The sequence below is a fragment of the Nomascus leucogenys genome, chromosome 17 (genome assembly GCF_006542625.1).
Source record: "Nomascus leucogenys isolate Asia chromosome 17, Asia_NLE_v1, whole genome shotgun sequence".
NCBI classification, from domain to species: Eukaryota; Metazoa; Chordata; class Mammalia; order Primates; family Hylobatidae; genus Nomascus; species Nomascus leucogenys.
Window position 1 is genome coordinate 91,647,626 of NC_044397.1, and position 20,316 is coordinate 91,667,941.

The following is a 20,316-nucleotide window of genomic DNA, read 5'->3' on the forward strand; positions in this document are numbered from 1 at the left end:
CAAAACGAGCAGGGTGGGCCGCCCAAAAACCCGGAGGGGACACCTTGGAAGCGCCACGCCTGTCTCTCCGCACTCCGCCCGCCGCCGCTCTCCAAGGTGCTGAAGTCGTGCCCGGCGCCTCTCCTTCCGCGGCTCCAGCGCGGGCATCTGGCGGAGGTGTGGAGCCCACACCTCACTCTCCCATCCCAGGCTGGCCCAGCCCCTCCTTGTGGGGAGTCGAGGAGCCCCAGACTCCGCCTCCACACCAAAACAAGGTTCTGTCAAAATACTTTATTTCGGATTAGGCAGTCTTAGAAAAGGGGGGTGATTGTGGGCCGTGGCTGCTCCAAAGACCAGGGCGCACCCGGGGCTCCGGGGCCAGGCTCCCTGCAGTCTCTGCGGCTTCCTCCTCCCAGTGTGCGAGGGAGGCCTGGAAGGGTCCCTGGGCGGGGAGTTGCTGGGCATCTGTTGTGTGCGTGCGTCTGTCTGTCCGGGTCTCTTTCAGGCTATGTCTGCCTGTCTGTCTGGGTCTGTTTCAGGCTGTGTCTGTCTGTCCGGGTCTGTTTCAGGCCGTATGTGTGTCTGCTCTTTGCTTCTGCTCCTGGCTCTGTGTGTATTTCCTGGGTCCTGTGGCTCTCTCTTTGCCATGTGTCCGAGTGTCGGTTCCTGCGTGGGCCTCAGTCAGGCCCTGGGTGTGTGGCTATGAGCTGTGCCTCCCCTATTCTGGCGTCTCTGCTGGGGTCTTGGCCTCACGTCCCATCCCCAGCTCGGTCGCTGTCCAGCTCAGCATCCCCAAGGCACTCCTGGGCAGAGGGGCCTGGGGGCATAGTCCTGGTGGGGCTCACAGCTCGTCTCCCGCCGCCTCCAGCCCTGCACGTCCTGAGCCAGTGCTCGGCCCAGGCGCCACCCAGTCCAGCAGGGCGACCTGGCCCAGCCCCTCTGTTGCATTCCTCAGGACCAGGGTGGCGTTGTCCAGCTCCTCCGTCGAATTGGTCAGGTTCACAGTATCCCGGAAGCTCCAGTCTGCCCCAGGGCTTCCTGGAGACTCTTCTCGGGTTGTGTCAGCCTCGGGTCGGTGTCCTGGGGCCTCGAAGCCTGGCACAGCATCAGGGGCCACGCGGGAGGCAGCATCGTTGTGCAAAGTTCTGGAGAACACTGATTGGGGAAGGGGGGCATCACAGGGGACAAGGTGGAGGTGAGGTCCTATGCTCCCTTCCCTGGCCTCCAGCCTCAGGGAACAGGGGCACAGGGGTCTTCTCCCCGTCCCCCAGAGGCCCAGGACAGGGACTTGGGGAGACCAGCCAAGGGTTTCAAAAGCGGGGATCCCCTACCTCGCACAGGCGCAAAGTCCCCAGGGCTCTCAGCTTTGTTGGGGCCAAAAGGGCTGATGGAGGGGAGGATGATGAGGGCAAAGGACAGCAACAGGACCTGGTGGAGACAGCAGGAGGGTCACCCCCTCCCTCCCCTCCCCTGCAAGCACCTCCATCCCACAGGCAGGGAAACTGAGGCCCCAAAGACCAGACTGGATCATACTTGAGCTGGGGCACTAGGAGAGGTTGGACTCATTGTGACATCCCTATGGGCCCCTCTGCGGAAGCCTAGGTCCCCGGCTTTCCTGGGGGCACCAGGACTCACCGCGACACAGGTGCCGGTCTGGGCTGACTTGCTGGTGGACTGCACCACAATGGCCTGGAGTTTCTTCAGCTGCTCCAAGAGGGACCTTAGAGAGACAGGCAGGCCTCCGCTGAGCCCTAAAGGGCCTCGGTCCTGCTTCTTGTCCATTTCCGGGGTCCCCCAGCCCCACTAAAGTCCAAATTCCATCCATTCTTCAAGGGCCTCCGGCTCTTTATTATTTATTTATTTATTTTGAGACAGAGTCTTGCTCCATCGCCCAGGCTGGAGTGCAGTGGCGCGATCATGGCTCACTGCAAGCTCCGCCTCCCGGGTTCACGCCATTCTCCTACTTCAGCCTCCCGAGTAGCTGGGATTACAGGCGCCCGCCAACACGCCCGGCTAATTTTTTTGTATTTTTAGTAGAGACGGGGTTTCACCGTGTTAGCCAGGATGGTCTCGATCTCCTGACCTTGTGATCCGCCCGCCTCAGCCTCCCAAAGTGCTGGGATTACAGGCATGAGCCACTGCACCAGGACTTATTTATTTATTTTGAGACAGAGCCTTGCTCTGTCACCCAGGCTGGAGTGCAGTGGTGCGATCTCGGCTCACGGCAACCTCCACCTCTAGAGTTCAAGCAATTCTCCTGCCTCAGCCTCTCAAGTAGCTGGGACTACAGGTGCCCGCCACCACGCCTGGCTGATTTTTTTGTATTTTTAGTAGAGACGGGGTTTCACCATGTTGGCCAGGCTGGTTTTGAACTCCTGACCTCAGGTGATCCACCCGCCTCGGCCTCCCAAAGTACTGGGATTACAGGTGTGAGCCACTGCGCGCCGCCCATAGGTGAAACTCTTATTCCCTATGTCATTCTGCCATCACATGGGCTCTCTGCCCTTCCTGCAAAGGGACTCTGGGGCTGCTTCCCCTGTCCTCTGCCCCAGCTGGACCCAGACTCACAGGTTTTGCTTCTCGAGATGCAAGACTTTCCTCTGTAGCTCCTGATTCTGAGCAGTGCAAGCTGACATCCTGAAACGAGGAAGGCACATCGACATTCAGCGTACGCCAGTCACCAGCGGGCCCCACTGACATTCCCCCAGAGGCCTCACGTTACAAGCCAAGAGAACCCAAGGCCAGAGAGGGAAGTCATTCATCCAAAGTTACTTGGCAGGTCAGACAGGGCTGGGATTTGAACCCACATCTGCCTGGTTCCTAGGTCCCATTTCTGCATTTATATGGAGGGGGCTTCATTCAAAGCTGAGCCCCCTGGCCGGGCGCGGTGGTTCACACCTGTAATCCCAGGACTTTGGGAGGGCATGGTGGGCGGATCACCTGAGGTCAGGAGTTCGAGACCAGCCTGGCCAACATGGTGAAACCCTGACTCTACTAAAAATGCAAAATTAGCCAGGTGTGGTGCTGGGCGCCTATAATCCCAGCTACTTGGGAAGCTGAGGCAGGAGAATGGATTGAACCCGGGAAGTGGAGGTTGCAGTGAGTCAAGATCGCACCATTGCACTCCAGTCTGGGCAACAAGAATGACACTCAGTCTCAAAAAAAAAAAAAAAAAAAAAAAAAAAAGCTGAGCCTCCTAGATTCAGTGACATTTTCAGAAGATGAAATATCAGGACAACCAGGCATCCTGGGAGATTCAAGTTTCAACTCTCCCCCTCCCCATGACCTTGAGCCACTTCACTCTCTGATCTCAGTTTTTGTGTCTGTAAAATGGGATACAATTACTCAGGACTTAGGGTGGTGGGGAGAATGACCCCAGATAAAGATGATCAGCAGCTTAGCAGACTGCATTTAAGAAAGGGGACAGACCAGGCACAGTGGCTCACGCCTGTAATCCCAGCACTTTGGGAGGCTGAGGCGGCCAGATCACCTGAGTTCAGGAGTTTGAGACTAGCCTGGGCAACACAGTGAAACCCCATCTCTACCAAAAATACAAAAAAAATTAGCTGGGCATGGTGGCGTGCACCTGTAATCCCAGCTATTGGAGAAGTTGAGGCAGGAGAATCGCTTGAACCCGGGAGGTGGAGGTTGCAGTGAGCCAAGATCGCACCACTGCACTCCAGCCTGGGTGACAGAAGGAGACCCTGCCACACACAAAGAAAGGAAGGAAGTGTCTATCTTCAGGCAGAGGGTCAGAATAGGATGGGTCACACTTTGTCCTTTCTCTGCACACCTTCTAGGGGGCAAAGGGTCCCCCAAACTCTTGTCCTACACCATCTCTAGGCATCTTTCCATCCCTGCAATCAGTAAGAAGCATGATCTCTCCCAGATAGGAAAATCACCTCCAACGTTGTCAGACCCTAAGCTGTGTGGCCTTAGCCACATCTCCTTCTCTCTGGGCCTCAGTTTCCTCCCTGAGTGTAGAGTCTGGATCCAGCACTACCCACCGAGTCTCCAGGCCATCGATATATTCTTTCTTCTTCTTCCTGCTTTCTTGGGCTGACTGCTTGTTCCGGATTTTCCGGCGGATTTTTTTCAGCACTCGCTCCTCGTACTGCCAAGTGAAATGGGGAGGAGGGTTTCAGGCCAGAAAGTCCCCACTTGGAGTGCGGGGGCAATAGCTCTCACCTGTAATCCCAGCACTTTGGGAGGCCGAGGCAGGCGTATCACCTGAGGTCAGGAATTCGAGACCAGCCTGGCCAACATGGTGAAACCCCATGTCTGCTAAATACAAAAATTACAATAATTACAAAATACAAAAATTAGCCAGGCGTGGTGGCGCATGCCTGTAATCCCAGCTACTCAGGAGGCTGAGGCAGGAGAATTGCTTGAACCGGGGAGGTGGAGGCTGCAGTGAGCCAAAATCATGCCACTGCACTCCAGCCTGGACGACACAGTGAGACTCCCATCTCAAAAAATAAAAAAAATAGGCCAGGCGTGGTGGCTCATGCCTGTAATCCCAGCACTTTGGGAAGCCAAGGCTGGTAGATCACCTGAGGTCAGGAGTTCGAGACCAGCCTGGCCAACTCGGTGAAACCCCGTCTCTACTAAAAATACAAAAATTAGCCAGGCGTGGTGGCGGGCGCCTGTAATCCCAGCTACTCGGGAGGCTGAGGCAGGAGAACGGCGTGAACCCGGGAGGCAGAGGTTGCAGTGAGCCGAGATCGCGCCACTGCACTCCAGCCTGGGCAACAAGAGCGAAACTCCATCTCAATAAATAAATAAATAAATAAATAAATAAATAATTAATTAATTAATTAAAGTCTTCACTTTGGGGACAGTGGGACAGTCCCCACTGTCCTGACCCCACTTCCCCTAACCTGGACCCCACAACTTCACCTCATCTGCTTTCCATATGAGACATCCCGGAGCCAAGGACCCAGAGGCAGCTTCCTGATGACTTGAAGCCACCCTTTGCCCAAACCCTCGCAGAGTCTCTGGGAGGTTCCTGGGTTCTGAGGGTCTTTTCCCAGCTCCCACTACTGTAAAATGGGCAACTGCCCACCAGACTTTGGGCATGGGTACCACTCCGCCACCTTGTGGCCATCTCTGGAAACAGCACCTTTCCCTGGAGACAGCAAGTGTTTTAAGACTAATTAATAATTTTTTTCTTCTTTCTTTCTTTTGTTTCTTTCTTTTCTTTCCTTTATTTTCCTTTCCCTCCCTCCCTCCCTTTCTTCCTTCCTTCCTTCCTTCTCTCTCTCTTTCTTTCCTGTTTCGCTCTTGTCACCCAGGCTGGAGTGCAGTGGTGAGATCTCAGCTCACTGCAACCTCCACCCCGGGGGTTCAAGTGATTCTCCCAGCCCAGCTTCCAGAGTAGCTGGGATTACAGGTGTACACCACCATGCCTGGCTAATTTTTGTATTTTTAGTAGAGACGGGGTTTCACCATGTTGGCCAGGCTGGTCTCAAACTCCTGACCTCAGGTGATCCACCCCCCTTTGCCTCCCAAAGAGCTAGGATTACAGGCGTGAGTCACCACACCCGGCCAATAAGTGTCTTCAAATGGGAATGTCAGGCTGGGCGCGGTGGCTCACAGTGCAGTAATCCCAGCACTTTGGGAGGCCAAGGCAAGAGGATCGCTTAAGTCCAGGAGTTTGAGACTAGCCTGGGCAACGTTTAGTAAAGACCCTATCTCTACTAAAACAAAACAACAACCACAAAATCAGCTGGGTGTGGTGGTGCATGCCTGTAGTCCCAGCCACTTGGGAGGCTGAGGCAGGAGGATCCCTTGAGACCAGGAGTTCAAGGATGCAGTTAGCTGCTAACTGCAGATTGCACCACTGTACTCCAGCCTAGGCAACAAAGTGAGATCCTATCTCAAAACAAACAACAACAACAGAAACAGATGGGGCCGGGCATGGTGGCTCACACCTGTAATCTTAACACTTTGGGAGGCCAAGGTCAGAGGAGTGCTTGAGGCCAGGAGTTTGAGACCAGCCTGGACAACATAGCAGGACCCTGTCTCTACAGAAAAAAAAAAAAATGCTGGGCGCAGTGGCTCACGCCTGTAATCCCAGCACTTTGAGAGGCTGAGGTGGGCAGATCACAAGGTCAAGAGATCGAGACCATCCTGGCCAACATGGTGAAACTCCGTCTCTACAAAAAAAAAAAAAAAAAAAAAAAAATTAGCCAGGCGTGGTGGCACGTGCCTGTAATCCCAGCTACTTGGGAGGCTGAGGCAGGAGAATCACTTGAACCTGGGAAGCAGAGGTTGCAGTGAGCCGAGATCGCGCCACTGCACTCCAGCCTGGGCAGCAAGAGCGAAACTCCGTCTCAGAAAAAAAAAAAAAAAAAAAAAAAAAAAAAAAAAAAATTAGCTAGGCATAATGGCGTACACCTGTAGTCCCAGCTACTAGGGAGACTGAGGTGGGACAATCACTTGTACTCCAGAGTGGGAGGTTGGAGTGAGCCAAGATCACCTCACTCCACTCCAGCCTGGGCAACAGAGTAAGAACCTGTCTCAAAAGAAAAAAATAACAGATGAGAATACTAAACTCAGGCATTGATACTGAGTGCAGCAGGCTGGGTGGGAACTGTGGTTAGCTAGAGCACCCAAACAGCTACCCAGCCATTGACTGGTGCGTATGGAGGTTTGAGAATATGAAAGAGGCCATTCAAGTAATTGAGTTGGTTTTTTGGATTTTGTTTTATGTTTTTGTTTTTTTTGTTTTTGTTTTGACAGAGTTTCGCTCTTGTCACCCAGGCTGGAGTGCAGTGGTACCATCTCGGCTCACTGCAACCTCTGCCTCCCGGGTTCAAGGAAGATCCTCCTGCCTCAGCCTCCTGAGAAGCTGGGAGGCTGAGAAGCACCTTACAGTTTGCTAATTTTTGTAATTTTAGTAGAGACGGGGTTTCACCATGTTGGCCAGGCTAGTCTCGAACTCCTGACCTCAGGTGATCCTCTGCCTCAGCCTCCCAAAGTGCTGGGATTACAGGTGTGAGCCACCATGCCCAGCCTCAAGTCACTGAGTATTCATGTAAAATCTACCGGTCAGAAAAACATTATCAAGCAATTCAAAAATGTATAAAATGCAGTACAGTCCAATCAAAACATGTCTGCAGGGCCAGGCATGATGGCTCATGCCTGTAATCCCAACACTTTGGGAGGCCAAGGTGGGAGAATCACTTGAGCCCAGGAGTTCCAGCCCAGGCTGGGCAACATAACAAGACTCTATTTCTACCAAAAAAAAAAAAATTAAATTAGCCAAGTGTAGTGGCGTGCACCTGTCATCCCAGCTACTTGAGAGGCTGAGGCAGGAGGATCTCTTGAGCCCAGGAGGTCAAAGCTGAAGTGAGCTATGATGGCACCGCTGCACTCCAGCCGGACACAGGAAGACCCTATCTCCAAAAAAAAAAAAAAAAGTTTGCTGCACCCAAATTGCTGCCACCTGGAGTCCACCATTCATTCCTGGATGTTGATAATTACCCTCTGAGTTAAATTTACAATGGGGCTTCTGACTGTTTTGGCTCTGGTGACAGACACGCCATAGCATTCTAGTATGGATGTTCTAAAGTTGAGACACATAGCCAGTGCGGTGGCTCATGCCTGGAATCCCAGCACCTTGGGAGACCCAGGCAGGAGGATCACAGGAGGTCAGGAGTTCGAGACCAGCCTGGCCAACATGGTGAAACCCTGTCTCTACTAAAAATACAAAAATTAGTTGGGCATGGTGGCGGGCGATTGTAGTCCCAGTAACTTGGGAGGCTGAAGCAGGAGAATCGCTGGAATCTGAGAGGCAGAGGTTGCAGTGAGCTGAGATCGTGCCCCTGCATCCCAGCCTCAGTGACAGAGAAAGACTCTACTCTAAATAAATAAATAAAGGTGGGGCACACATGCAGGTAAGTGCACGAAGGGGAGACGGATCCAGGGCTGGAAGTCCCCCCAGACTCACCTTAGTGAGGGGCAGCTGAGTGGGCAGGGTGATGCCTTCTTTAGCCAGCAGCTTCTTCTCATCTTCGGTGAGCACCAGCTCCTGACAATGCCCAGCCCCAGGTCGCGGGAGGTACGAGGCCCCCAGGTGATGCTGTTGCTACGGAAAAAAAGAGAGGAATGACCGCAGGTGCAGGGACACCAACCGCCTTCAGGAAATGAAAGAGTCATCAGATCGAAAACACTGTCGCCCCAGGCTGGGTGTGGTGGCTCACCCCTGTCATCCCAGCATTTAGGGAGGCTGAGGCATGTGGATCACTTGAGCTCAGGAGATCGAGACCAGCCTGGGTAACATGATGAAACCTCGTCTCTACTAAAAATACAAAAATTGCCCAGGTGCGGTGGCTCACGCCTGTAATCCTAGCACTTTGGGAGGCCGAGGTGGGCAAATCACTAGGTCAGGAGTTTGAGACCAGCCTGGCCAACATGGTGAAACACGGTGAAACGCCGTCTCTGCTAAAAATACAAAAAGTTAGCTGGGTGTAGTGGCGGGCGCCTGTAATCCCAGCTACGCAGGAGGCTGAGGCAGGAGAACTGCTTGAACCCGGAAGGCAGAGGTTGCAGTAAGCCGAGATCGTGCCCCTGCACTCCAGCCCTAGTGACAGAGTGAGTGCCACTGCACTCCAGCCCTAGTGACAGAGTGAGACTCTGTCCCAAAACAAACAAACAAACAAAATTAGCCAAGCATGGTGGCAGCGCCTGTAATCCCAGCTACTCGGGAGGCTGAGGCAGGAGAATTGCTTGAACCTGGGAAGCAGAGGTTCCAGTGAGCCCAGACCATGCCACTGCCCTCCAGCCTGAAAGACAGAGTAAGACTCTGTCTCAAAAAAAAAAAAAAGGTGGGAGGCCGAGGCAGGTGGATCACTTGAGGTCAGGAGTTCGAGACTAGCCTGGCCAACATGGTGAAACCCTGTCTCTACTAAAAATACAAAAATCAGCTGGGTGTGGTGGCGCGTGCCTGTAATCCCAGCTACTCGGGAGGCTGAGGCAGGAGAACCGCTTGAACCCGGGAGGCAGATGTTGCAGTGAGCCGAGATCCAGCCTGGGTGACAGAAACTCTGTCTCAAAACAACAACAACAAAAACTATCACTCCTGCCACCATAGAATCTCCGTTGGCACCAGGGCTCGAAATAACCAACGTACAGTCCTTTGACCTGGCCATTCAACCTTCAGAAATCAGTCCTACAGATATCCTCACACACGCGCAAAATGGCATACAGACAGGGTTTTTCATTTCTTTCTTTCTTTCTTTCTTTCTTTCTTTCTCTTCTCTTCTTCTCTCTCTCTCTCTCTCTCTCTTCTCTCTCTCTTCTCTCTCTCTTTCTTTCTTTCTTTCTTTCTTTCTTTCTTTTTGGGGGGGGGATGAGTCTCGCTCTGTCGCCCAGGCTGGAGTGCAGTGGCACGATCTCAGCTCACTGCAAGCTCTGCCTCCTGGGTTCATGCCATTCTCCTGCCTCAGCCTCCCGAGTAGCTGGGACTACAGGCGCCCGCCACCACGCCCGGCTAATTTTTTTGTATTTTTAGTAGAGAAGACAGGGTTTCACCGTGTTAGCCAGGATGGTCTCGATCTCCTGACCTCGTGATCCGCCCGCCTCGGCCTCCCAAAGTGCTGGGATTACAGGCGTGAGCCACCGCGCCCGGCCCTTTTGACAGCTTTCTTCTTTTCGCTGTATTATTACTATTACTATTTTTGAAATGGGGTCTTGCTACGTCACCCGGGTTGGAGTGCACTGGTGCTTTCTTGGCTCTCTGCAACCTCCGCCTCCTGGGTTCAAGCGATTCTCCAGCCTCAGCTTCCCCAGTAGCTGGGACCACAAGGCGTGCCACCATGCTTGGCTAATTTTTGAATTTTTTGTAGAGATGGGGTTTCACTATGTTGCCCAGGCTGATCTCAAACTCCTGGGCTCAAGTGATCTGTCCACTTCAGCCTCCCAAAGTCCTGGGATTACAGGCGTGAGCCACCATACCCAACTTTTCTTCTTTTAAGATGCAGGGTCTCCTGTGTCACCCAGGCTGGAGTGCAGTCATGTGATCATAGCTCACTGCAGCCTTGACCTTCTGAGCTCAAGTGATCCTCCTGCCTCTGCCTCCTGAGTAGCTGGGACTACAGGTGTGCGCCACCACACCCAGCTAATTTTTTTTTTTTTTTTTTGGTAGAGACGAGGTCTTGCTATGTTGCCCAGGCTGGTCTTCAACTGCTGACAACTAGCATTTATAAATGCACCACTTTTTGTATCGTTGTTCTGTATGTCAGCTATACAAAAAAATGGGAGGTTGAGGCAGGAGGATCACTTGAGCTTAGGAGTTTGAGGCAGTCATGGTGACAGAGGGAAATCTTGACTTTAAATAAAGTAAAATGAGGCCAGGCGCAGTGGCTCATGCCTGTAATCCCAGCACTTTGGGCGGCCGAGGCGGGTGCATCACCTGAAGTCAGGAGCTTAAGACCAGACTGACCAACATGGTGAAACCCCGTCTCTACTAAAAATACAAAAATTAGCTGGGGGTGGTGGCAGGCGCCTGTAGTCCTAGCTACTTGGGGGCTGAGGCATGAGAATCGCTTGAGCCCAGGAACTGGAGGCTGCAGTGAGCCGAGATTGTGGCACTGCATTTAGCCTGGACGACAGAGCGAGACTCGATCTCAAAAAAATAATAAATAAAGTAAAACAAAATAAGCCAGTTATCATTGCCAAAGCAGTCATTCATTCTCCTTTCCCATCCTTCATGGCCTGCTGAAGTACTGACTCCTCCGGGAAGCCTTCCTGGATCTGCAGTGACCCTGCAGGCTCTCCTTCTTTTCTGTACACCTTAATGAGCATCGCCGCATCCTGACCATCAGATCCTAGAGGCCGAGCACACAGCTGGTGCTCACTGCATATCTCTCTAGCTGCCAGGGGCACCCTGGCCTTCACTAGAGATTATCAGGATAACCTTTGGCATTGGAGAAACAGGATTTCAAAACCCTGAGTCTGCCACTTGCATGCTGTGTGACTTAGGGCTCATGGCTTAACCTCTCTGGGCCTTGACTTTCTCATCTGCAAAATGGGTTTGGGTTGTCAAATCTGGCTTATGGGAGCGTGAAGCCCTTGGCAGGATAGATGGCCTTCAGTTGGTGCGCAATGGGTACCATAAGCCCAATAGACCATCCCAGGGATCAAGCCTGCAGCAGCTGTGTAGCATTGGGCAAATGACTGAACCTCTCTGTGCCCTTTTCCTCCTACGTAAAATTAAGATAGTAAAAGCCCCAGGCGGGGTGCAGTAGCTCATGCCTATAATCCGGCACTGTGGGAGGCCAACGCAGGAGGATCACTTGAGGCTACGAGTTCAAGACTAGCCTGGGAAACAGAGAAAGACCCATATCTACAGAAAAAAATTAAAAGAAAAATCAGCTGGGTCTAAACGGGGCGCGGTGGCTCACATCTGTAATCCCAGCACTTTGGGAGGCTGAGGTGGGTGGATCACCTGAGGTCAGGAGTTTGAGACCAGCCTGACCAACATGGTGAAACCTCATCTCTACTAAAAATACAAAATTAGGCCGGGCATAGTGTGGCTCACGCCTGTAATCCCAACACTTTCGGAGGCCGAGGCAGGCAGGTCATGAGGTCAGGAGATCGAGACCATCCTGGCTAACGCAGTCAAACCCCATCTCTACTAAAAAATACAAAAAAAAATCCTGGCTAACACAGTGAAACCCCGTCTCTACTAAAAAGATACAAAAAATCAGCCAGGCGTGGTGGCGGGCGCCTGTAGTCCCAGCTACTCAGGAGGCTGAGGCAGGAGAATGGTGTGAACCCGGGAGGCGGAGCTTGCAAGGGAGCCGAGATCGCGCCACTGCACTCCAGCCTGGGTGACAGGGCGAGACTCCGTCTCAAAAAAAAAAAAAAAAAAATCAGCCACGTGTGGCGGCGTGCTCCTATAGTCCCAGCTGCTGGGGAGGCTGAGGCAGGAGAATGGTGTGAACCCTGTAGGCAGAGCTTGCAGTGAGCCAAGATTGTGCCACTGCACTCCAGCCTAGGTGACAGAGCAAGACTTTGTCTCAAAAAAAAAGAAAAACAAAATTAGCCGGGCCTGGGGGCACATGCCTGTAATCTCAGCTACTTGGGAGGCTGAGGCAGGAGAATCACTTGAACCTGGGAGGCAGAGGTTGCAGTGACCCGAGATTGCACCACTGCACTCCAGCCTGGGCGACAGAGCAAGATTCTGTCTCGGAAAAATAAAATAAAATAAAAAAGACAAGAAAAATTAGCTGGGTGTGGTGGTGCACGCCTGTAGTCCCAGCTACTTGGGAGTCTGAGGCAGGAGGATCGCTCGAGGCCAGGAGTTTGAGGCTACAGTGAGCTAGGATTGTGCCACTGCACTCCAGCCTGGGCGACAGAGTGAGATCCTGTCTCAAAAAAAATTTTTTTAAAGATGATAAATAAAGCATTTAGAAGAGTGCCTGGCATATAGCAGGTGCGGCCTCAGTTTTAGCTTTGTTCCTTTTGTTGTTGTTGTTGAGACAGTCTTGCTCTGTTGGCCAGGCTGGAGTGCAGTGGTGCAATCACAGCTCACTGCAGCCTTGACCTCCTGGGCTCAAGGGATCCTCCCACCTTAGCGTCCCAAGTAGCTGGGACCACAGGCATGTGCCACCATGACCATGCCAGGCTAATTTTTGTATTTTCTGTATAGATGGGGTTTCACCATGTTGCCCAGGCTGGTCTCAAACTCCTGAGCTCAAGCGATCTGCCTGCCTTGGCTTTGCAAAGTGCTGGGATTACAGGTGTGAACCACCACACTCAGCCAGTTTTAGCTTTATTTTTTTGGTTGCTGTTGTTACTACTACATACTACAGAGGAAGACGTCCCAGCCCAGGCGACAGTGAACCCAGGACTGGAAGGGTCTCTAACTGTGGGCAAATTCCACGCCTTTCTGTGACTCAGTTTTCCAGCCTCTGAAATGGGGATATTTAGGCTCCTCGAACCCGAGCAGCCTTCCCAGCTCCAACACCCCACGGGAGGGTGTGGGGGTGCTCACCAGGTCCCCGCTGCTGCCTGAAAGGAGGAGGTCCTTCACGGTGAGATTGCATCGTGGGGACAGGTACACCGGCTCAGCCCGCTTCTCAGCATAGATCCTTCCTCCTGGGCTCCACGTTTCTGACCAGGGCAGTTGGGGACCGAGACAGGGAGACTGTCAGATGGGCGGAGTCCTGAGCTTCCAGCCTCTAACCGCCTCCTCCACCAAGTCTCCCATGATTAATCCCAACATTCGTATGACTTCTGCCAGAGCTTGGAGTCCCCAAGGCCTGAGTTGAAGGGGGCAGCCCTCACTAGTGACTCGGTCTCCCCTCTGCTATAAGATGGGAACCCAGCCAGTCATGGTGGCTCACGCCTGTATTCCCAGCACTTTGGGAGGTCGAGGCAGGTGGATCATCTGAGGTTAGGAGTTCAAGACCAGCCTGGCCAACATGGTGAAACCCTGTCTCTATTAAAAATACAAAAATTAGCCAGGCCTGGTGGCGTGCACCTGTAATCCCAGCTGCTCGGGAGGCTGAGGCAGGAGAATCACTTGAACCCGGGTGGTGGACGTTACAGTGAGCTGAGATTGTGGCACTGCCCTCCAGCCTGGGTGACAGAGCGAGACTCCTTCTCAAAAAAAAAGATGGGGACCCAAATTCGACAGGGCTTGGTTCTGTCCGTCCCAAAAGGCTGAGGAAGATACAGGACATTGTCAGCAGACACCGGCTGATTCAAAAGGGAGTGGCTGTTATTACACAGAATTACAGGCTAGATTTGCAGCCAGCCAGGTGTTATCTCACCTGAGGGGCAGGGACGAGGTCTGATTCACCTCTGGTTGTCCCCTCCTGGTACCCGGCATGCAGTAGGCATGCTGTCTGAGCACACAGACTTTGGGTCAGGTAACCCTTGGTTCCAGTTGGTTCCAATCCTGGTTGGGCAGGGCTGTGTGACCTTGAGTAAATGACTTCCCCTCTCTGAGCCTCAGATTTTTTTTTTTTTTTTTTTTTGAGACAGAGTCTCGCTCTGTCGCCAGCCTGGAGTGCAGTGTGGCAATCTCGGCTCACCGCAACCTCCACCTCCCGGGTTCAAGTGATTCTCCTGCCTCAGCTTCCCAAGTAGCTGGGACTACAGGCACCCGCCACCATACCCAGCTAATTTTTGTATTTTTAGTAGAGACAGAGGTTTCACCATGTTGGCCAGGATGGTCTCGATCTTTTGACCTCGTGATCCGCCCGCTTCGGCCTCCCAAAGTGCTGGGATTATAGGCATGAACCACTGTGCCCAGCCGTTTTTTATTTTTTATTTTATTTTATATTATTTTTTTTGAGGGGGACAGAGTCTGGCTCTGTCGCCCAGGATGGAATGCAGTGGCATGATCTCGGCTCACTGCAACCTCCGCCTCCCGGGTTCAGGTGATTCTCCTGCCTCAGGCTCCTGAGTAGCTGGGACTACAGGTGCCCCCCACCGTGCCCGGCTAATTTTGTATTTTTAGTAGAGACAGGGTTTCACCATGTTGGCCAGGCTGGTCTTGAACTCCTGACCTCAAGTGATCCGCCCGCCTCAGCCTCCCAAAGTGCTGGGATTACAGGCGTGAGTCACCGCTCTGGGCCTGAGCCTCAGTTGTGTCAACTCTCCAATGGGACCAAGAAGAGCTCATAGCAAGGGTCAAGGGACAAAGGCCACCCAAAGGCCAGGTATCTCCAGCCAGGGCTCTGCCTGGCCTGCTGGGACTGCTTAATCAATAGAGTAAATCATTACTTATCTGCTGTTCCCCACGTCTAGGAGGAGCACCCTGGAACCTGGGACCCGGTAACCTCATGCACTTTTATTGAGCATCTACAGGCTGGGTGGGGTGGCTCACGCCTGAGTAATCTCAGCACTTTGGGAGGCTGAGGCAGGTGGATCACCTGAGCTCAGGAGTTCGAGACCAGCTTGGCCAACATGGTGAAACCTCATCTCTACTAAAAAATAAATATTAGCCGGGCATGGTGGCACATGCTTGTAATCCCAGCTACTCAGGAGGCTGAGGCAGATGAATTGCTTGAACCCGGAAGGCGGAGGTTGCAGTGAGCAGAGATTGCGCCACTTTACTCCAGCCTGGGTGACACAGTGAGACTCTGTCTCAAAAAAAAAAAAAAAATCTACTAGGAACCAGGCACGGGGTACAGACACGTAGAAGGCAAGACCCTGACTTCGGGCTGTGCTTGTCTGAGCCACCTGTCGGAGTTGCATCCTAGCCCTGTGGTTTTAGCTCATTGCTCAACCTGACGGGACTTAGTTTCACGATCTGGAAAATGGGCTCCCAGCAGCATCCATGTGAAAGCACGGAAACACCTAGCCAAGGGAGACACGTGTCCTGAGTTTGAGTTTGGGCCCAACTCCAAATTGCTGTGTGACCTTGGACAAGATGCCAGCCCTCTCTGGGCCTCCATTTCCTCACAGGAAGGGCCCTGGAACAAGGGGAGGGCGGTGGGCAGGGACACAGCAGGACTCACCCAGGTCTATGGTCACAGAGGCTTCAGGCACTTGGCTCACTGGCCCTGGGGGTGTGGTGGGGCAAGAGTTGCCAGGATGATAGGAGACGCAGGGCCCCTTGCCAGGCTGGGCAGGATGGCAGCCGGTGGGGGAGGTGGCCGGTCCGCTGCATGGAGGGGTGTCCTGGGGGTCGGAGGGGAGGTCTTCGGAGATGCCACTATCACTGCCTTCAGGGGACCAGAGTGGGGAGCTGGGCAGTGAGTCTCCGGAGCCCAGGATGGAGCTGAGGAAGTCATCAGAGTCGGGGTTTGGCAGGACCTGCTGGGGTGGACAGGGAGGGGTAGGAATTAGGAGGTGTGCACTCTTTCTAGATTGGTGTGTGGCCCCAGGGAAACCAGTGACCCTCTTTGGGCCTTAGGTGTCCTTCCTTTCTCCAAGATGGAGTTACTGCTTCTTCCTTCCAGGGCTGTTTGAACACAGTAACATAGCATAAAAATCCCAGCCAGTGCCAGGTGCAGTGGCTCCTGCCTGTAATCCCAGCACTTTGGGAGGCCGAGGAGGGAGAATCGCTTGAGGTCAGGAGTTCGAGATCAGCCTGGCCAACATGATGAAACCCCATTTCTACTAAAAATACAAAAAGTAGCTGGGCGTGGTGGTGGGCGTCTGTAGTCCCAGCTAGTCGGGAGTCTGAGGATGGAGAATCTGAACCTGTAAGACAGAGGCTGCAGTGAGCCCTGAGATCACACCACTGCACTCCACCCTAGGTGACAGAGCAAGACTCCATCTCAAAAAAAAAAAAAAGAAAGAAAAAAAAAAGAAAAAAGGGCCAAGCACGGTGGCTCATGCCTGTAATTCCAGCACTATGGGAGGCCAAGGCAGGCAGATCACCTGAGGTCGGGAGTATAAGACCAGCCTGACCAACATGGAGAAACCCTGCCTCTACTAAAAATACAAAATTAGCCAGGCGTGGTGGCACATGCCTGTAATCTCAGCTACTCGGGAAGCTGAGGCAGGAGAATCACTTAAACCTGGGAGGTGGGGGTTGCGGTGAGCCAAGACCACACAGCCTGGGCAAAACAAGAGCGAAACTCTGTCTAAGAAAGAAAGAGAGAGAGGGGGGAAGGAAGAGAGGAAGGGAGGAAGGGAGAGAGAGAGAGAGAGACGGGGAGAGAGAGAGAGAGAAAATGAGAGAGAGAGAAAGAAAGAGAGAAAAGGGATGGGTGCGGTGGCTCACGCCTATAATCCCAGCACTTTGGGAGGCCGAGGCAGGCGGATCACCTGAGGTCAGAAGTTCGAGACCAGCCTGGCCAACATGGTGAAACCCCGTCTCTAGTAAAAATACAGAAGTTAGCCGGGCGTGGTGACGGGGACCTGTAGTCCCAGCTACTCGGGAGGTTGAGGTAGGAGAATCGCTTGAACCCGGGATGCGGAGGTTGCAGTGAGCCAAGATCGCGCCATTGCACTCCAGCCTGGGTGACAAGAGTGAAACTCTATCTCAAGAAAAAAAAAAGAAAGAGAGTAAAAGAAAGAGAGAGAAAGGAAGGAAAAAAGGAAGGAAGGAAGGAAGGAAGGAAGGAAGGAAGGAAGGAAGGAAGGAGGGAAAGAGAGAGAGAGAGAAAAGAAAGAAAAAAAAGAAAGTGGGCCAGGTGCGGTGGCACACGCCTGTAATCTCAGCACTTTGGGAGGCCGAGGCAGGTGGATCACAAGATCAGGAGTTCGAGACCAGCCTGGCCAAGATAGTGAAACCCATCTCTACTAAAAATACAAAAATTAGCCAGGCGCAGTGGCAGGTGCCTGTAATCCCAGCTACTTGGGAGGCTGAGGCAGGAGAATCGCTTGAACCCAGAGGTTGCAGTGAGCCGAGATCACACCACTGCACTCCAGCCTGGGCAAGAGAGCGAGCCTCCATCTAAAACAAAAAAAAAAAAAAAAAAAAGAAAAGAAAGAGAGAAAGAAAGGAGAGGAAGGAGAGGAAGGAGAAGAGAACTGAACCCAGCCAGGGAGGTGCCCCAAGTTTGAGTTTGAACCTAATTCCAAATTGCCGTGTGACTTTGGATGAGTTTCCACCCTGCTCTGGGCCTCCATTTCCCCACCCGTAAGAAGGAGCTGATGCTACCTGCTAAATGACATGCTTGGCTAAAATCAAGCACTGTGACCTATCAGTGCATTGCGGAGCTGAGCAGAGCTCTGGCTGGGCTCTGGCGGGTCTGGGACCTTCGTGGGGCCTCAGTTGGCCTGCCTGGAGCTCTGTGGCCCCCGGGGCAACTGCAGTGGACTCCTCACCTGGTCCTTGACGTGGCCCCAGTCCTCGCCCAGCTCCACGTGTCTCAGGATGCCGTCCTGCCGGTCAAACAGGAGATCCAGGAGCTCAAAGCTGTCGATGGGTTCCATGGGGCAGGCAGTAGAAGCCATCTGGGGCGCGAGGAACAGGTGTGAGGGTCACACACAGCCCCTCTCCTCCCCACCTCCCACGTGCACACAACCCTGGCTCCTTCCAGCTAGAGTTCAGTCACCACTCTGCCTCCAGGTTGGGCCAGTCGCTGCCCCTCGCTGGGACTCTCCTTCCAAATCTGGACTTTGAGGTTGATAGAGAGAATTCCACAGTGTGAGAGCCAGTTTCTCTTCAAGTGCTGGAGAGGCTGGATGTGGTGGCTCACGCCTGTAATCTCAGCACTTTGGGAGGCCGGGGCAGGAGGATCACTTGAGCCCAGGAGCTCAAGACCAGCCTGTGCAACACAGAGAGACCCCTATCCCTACTGAAAATAATTTTAAAAAATTAGCTGGCTGTAGTGGCACACACTTACCATCCCAGCTACTGGGGAGGCTGAGGTAGGAGGATCCCTTGAACCCACGAGGTTGAGGCTGTAGTGAGCTATGGCCGCCCCACTGCACTCCAGCCTGGGTCACACAGCAAGACCTCGTTTCAAAAAACAAAAAAGTATGCCAGACACGGTGGCTCATGTCTGTAATCCCAGCACTTTGGGAAGCCGAGGCGGGCAGCTCACCTGAAGTCAGGAGTTTGAGACCAGCCTAGCCAGGGTTCCTAGAGACAGCCCAGTCTCTAGGAAAAGTACAAAAATCAGCCGGGCGTGGTGGTGCACACCTGTAATCCCAGCTACTTGGGAGGCTGAGGCAGGAAGATCTCTTGAACCCGGGACGTGGAAGTTGCAGTGAGCTGAGATCGTGCCATTGCACTCTAGCCTGGGCGACAGAGGGAGACTCCATCTCAAAAAATAAAAATAAAAATAAAATAAAATAAAATAAAATAAAATAAAAAGTGCTGGAGAGAGGCCCTAGCTAGAGATGCCGCTTGCCTTTCAGGCCTTCACAGCCTCCCCAAGTGCCCGCTCCTGGGAGGCAGGGGGACCTGGAAGAAAGACAAGGGCAGCCCCAGGGCAAAGGCACACAGTTTTGCTCATTGCATCCTTTCTCTGGGCCTCAGTCTTCCCATCTGTACAATGGGAGTGGAGATGGGGTCCTTCCAGCTCTGGCAGCTTAGGGAGGCTTTCCCAGCCTAGACTCCCACTCTCCCTGGGGACCTAGCAGGGCTCACCTTTCCAGCAGCTAAATCCGTATTCATGGGTCCATCCAGCTCTGTCTGCAGATTCCTGGGGAGGTCTCTGCTCCAAGCTGGAGGCCCACCCACCGCCAGCGTTACCTGGGGCTGGGCAAGCTCACAGCCCTCTGTGGCTCTGTCACCACTCCCAAAAGATGCTGAAGCGGTCACAGGCAGCTCCCAGCCCACCTCCAGGTGCTGATTGGAGGACAGGGTGGAGAGACAGGGTTGAGGGCCAGTGACATGGGGGCAGGCAGGAGCAGGGGAGGGAAGACCGTTATCTGGGTGTTTTGTGGTTTTCCAGCCTTCAGTGAGCAAAGGTCGAAGTCTGGGGTACCTCAGCTCTGCCATGACCTCTCCCCTACTTACGAGGACTTTTTCTTTTTTTCTTTCTTTTTTGAGACGGAGTCTCGCTCTGTGGCCCAAGCTGGAGTGCAGTGGCGCCATCTCATCTCGGCTCACTGCAACCTCTGCCTCTTGGGTTCAAGTGATTCTCCTGCCTCAGCCTCCCGAGTAGCTGGGACTACAGGTCCCCGTCACCACGCCCGGCTAACTTCTGTATTTTTACTAGAGACGGGGTTTCACCATGTTGGCCAGGCTGGTCTCGAACTCCTGACCTCGTGATCAGCCTATCTCAGTCTACCAAAGTGCGGGGATTACAGGCGTGAGCCACCGCACCCGGCCAGTTATGGGACCTTTTCTCTTCAGAATTCCCAGATGGGTTCTGGGATAGCCCAGGGCCCTTACATGGGTCCTGTCCACTCCCTGGACAGAAACAAACCAAGAGGACCAGACCAGATCTTCACTGAAGCCAGTTTTCCTGCCAGCAGCTAGCAGCTCCCATCCTTCACCCCACCTGCCAACCTCTGGCCCCCAGCCCCCGGCGAGACCAGCTTGGACTCCGCCTCTGAGTCCCCATGGCCGATTCTGTGCAATCGATTCTCTCTAGAATCTTCTATCGTTCATTGAGTCAACAAATATTTATGGAGCCAAACTGGTTCCTGCTTAGGTCCTTTGCACCTGCTGGCCCCTCTGCCTGGAACTCTCCTCTTGTACCCTCCCTCTTCCCCTCTGGCTCTAGGTCACTGTATTGACATTTTAGTGAATGTTCGATATTTGTGAATCAGCCCAGGTGGCTGAGAGGCTGTCTCTGACCTCCCCTCCACCCCCTACCAAGAGAGAGGAGCCCTGTTTTTTTTTTTTTTTTTTTTTTGATGGTGGTAGTGGGGGACAGGGTCTCACTCTATTGCCCAGGCTGGAGTGCAGTGGCAGGATCATAGCTCACTGCAGCTCCAACTCCTGGGTTCAAGTGATCCTCCCAC

At 53.2% G+C, this 20,316-nt stretch overlaps 1 protein-coding gene across 2 annotated transcripts; it reads right to left on the minus strand.

Moving 5' to 3' along the window:
- Positions 1 to 295: 295 nt before the first annotated feature.
- Positions 296 to 17,992, minus strand: CREB3L3 (cAMP responsive element binding protein 3 like 3). 2 transcript variants are annotated; one of them, XM_030796210.1, is made up of 9 exons: positions 17,722 to 17,992; positions 15,459 to 15,756; positions 12,983 to 13,101; positions 7,934 to 8,071; positions 3,987 to 4,093; positions 2,548 to 2,616; positions 1,615 to 1,699; positions 1,311 to 1,407; positions 296 to 1,134 (listed from the first exon to the last, which is right to left on the minus strand). In XM_030796210.1, exons 1-9 carry the CDS (start codon positions 17,848 to 17,850, stop codon positions 821 to 823), a joined length of 1,356 nt encoding a protein of 451 aa, XP_030652070.1. In that variant the 5' UTR covers positions 17,851 to 17,992; the 3' UTR covers positions 296 to 820. The 2 variants fall into 2 exon arrangements, with proteins under 2 accessions (XP_030652070.1, XP_030652069.1); XM_030796209.1 differs by having other exon boundaries at positions 15,459 to 15,759.
- Positions 17,993 to 20,316: the final 2,324 nt, after the last annotated feature.

What these genes read in the sequence shown, in the direction of transcription:
- CREB3L3 (XM_030796209.1), bottom strand. Translation starts at nt 17,850, where the DNA reads ATGGCTTCTACTGCCTGCCCCATGGAACCCATCGACAGCTTTGAGCTC. An exon ending in CTCAGCTGCCCCTCACTAAG is followed by an intron (nt 4,094 to 7,933) that starts GTGAGTCTGGGG and finishes TTCACTTGGCAG; the next exon opens with TACGAGGAGCGAGTGCTGAA. An exon ending in ATCGATGGCCTGGAGACTCG is followed by an intron (nt 2,617 to 3,986) that starts GTGGGTAGTGCT and finishes TCCTCGTTTCAG; the next exon opens with GATGTCAGCTTGCACTGCTC.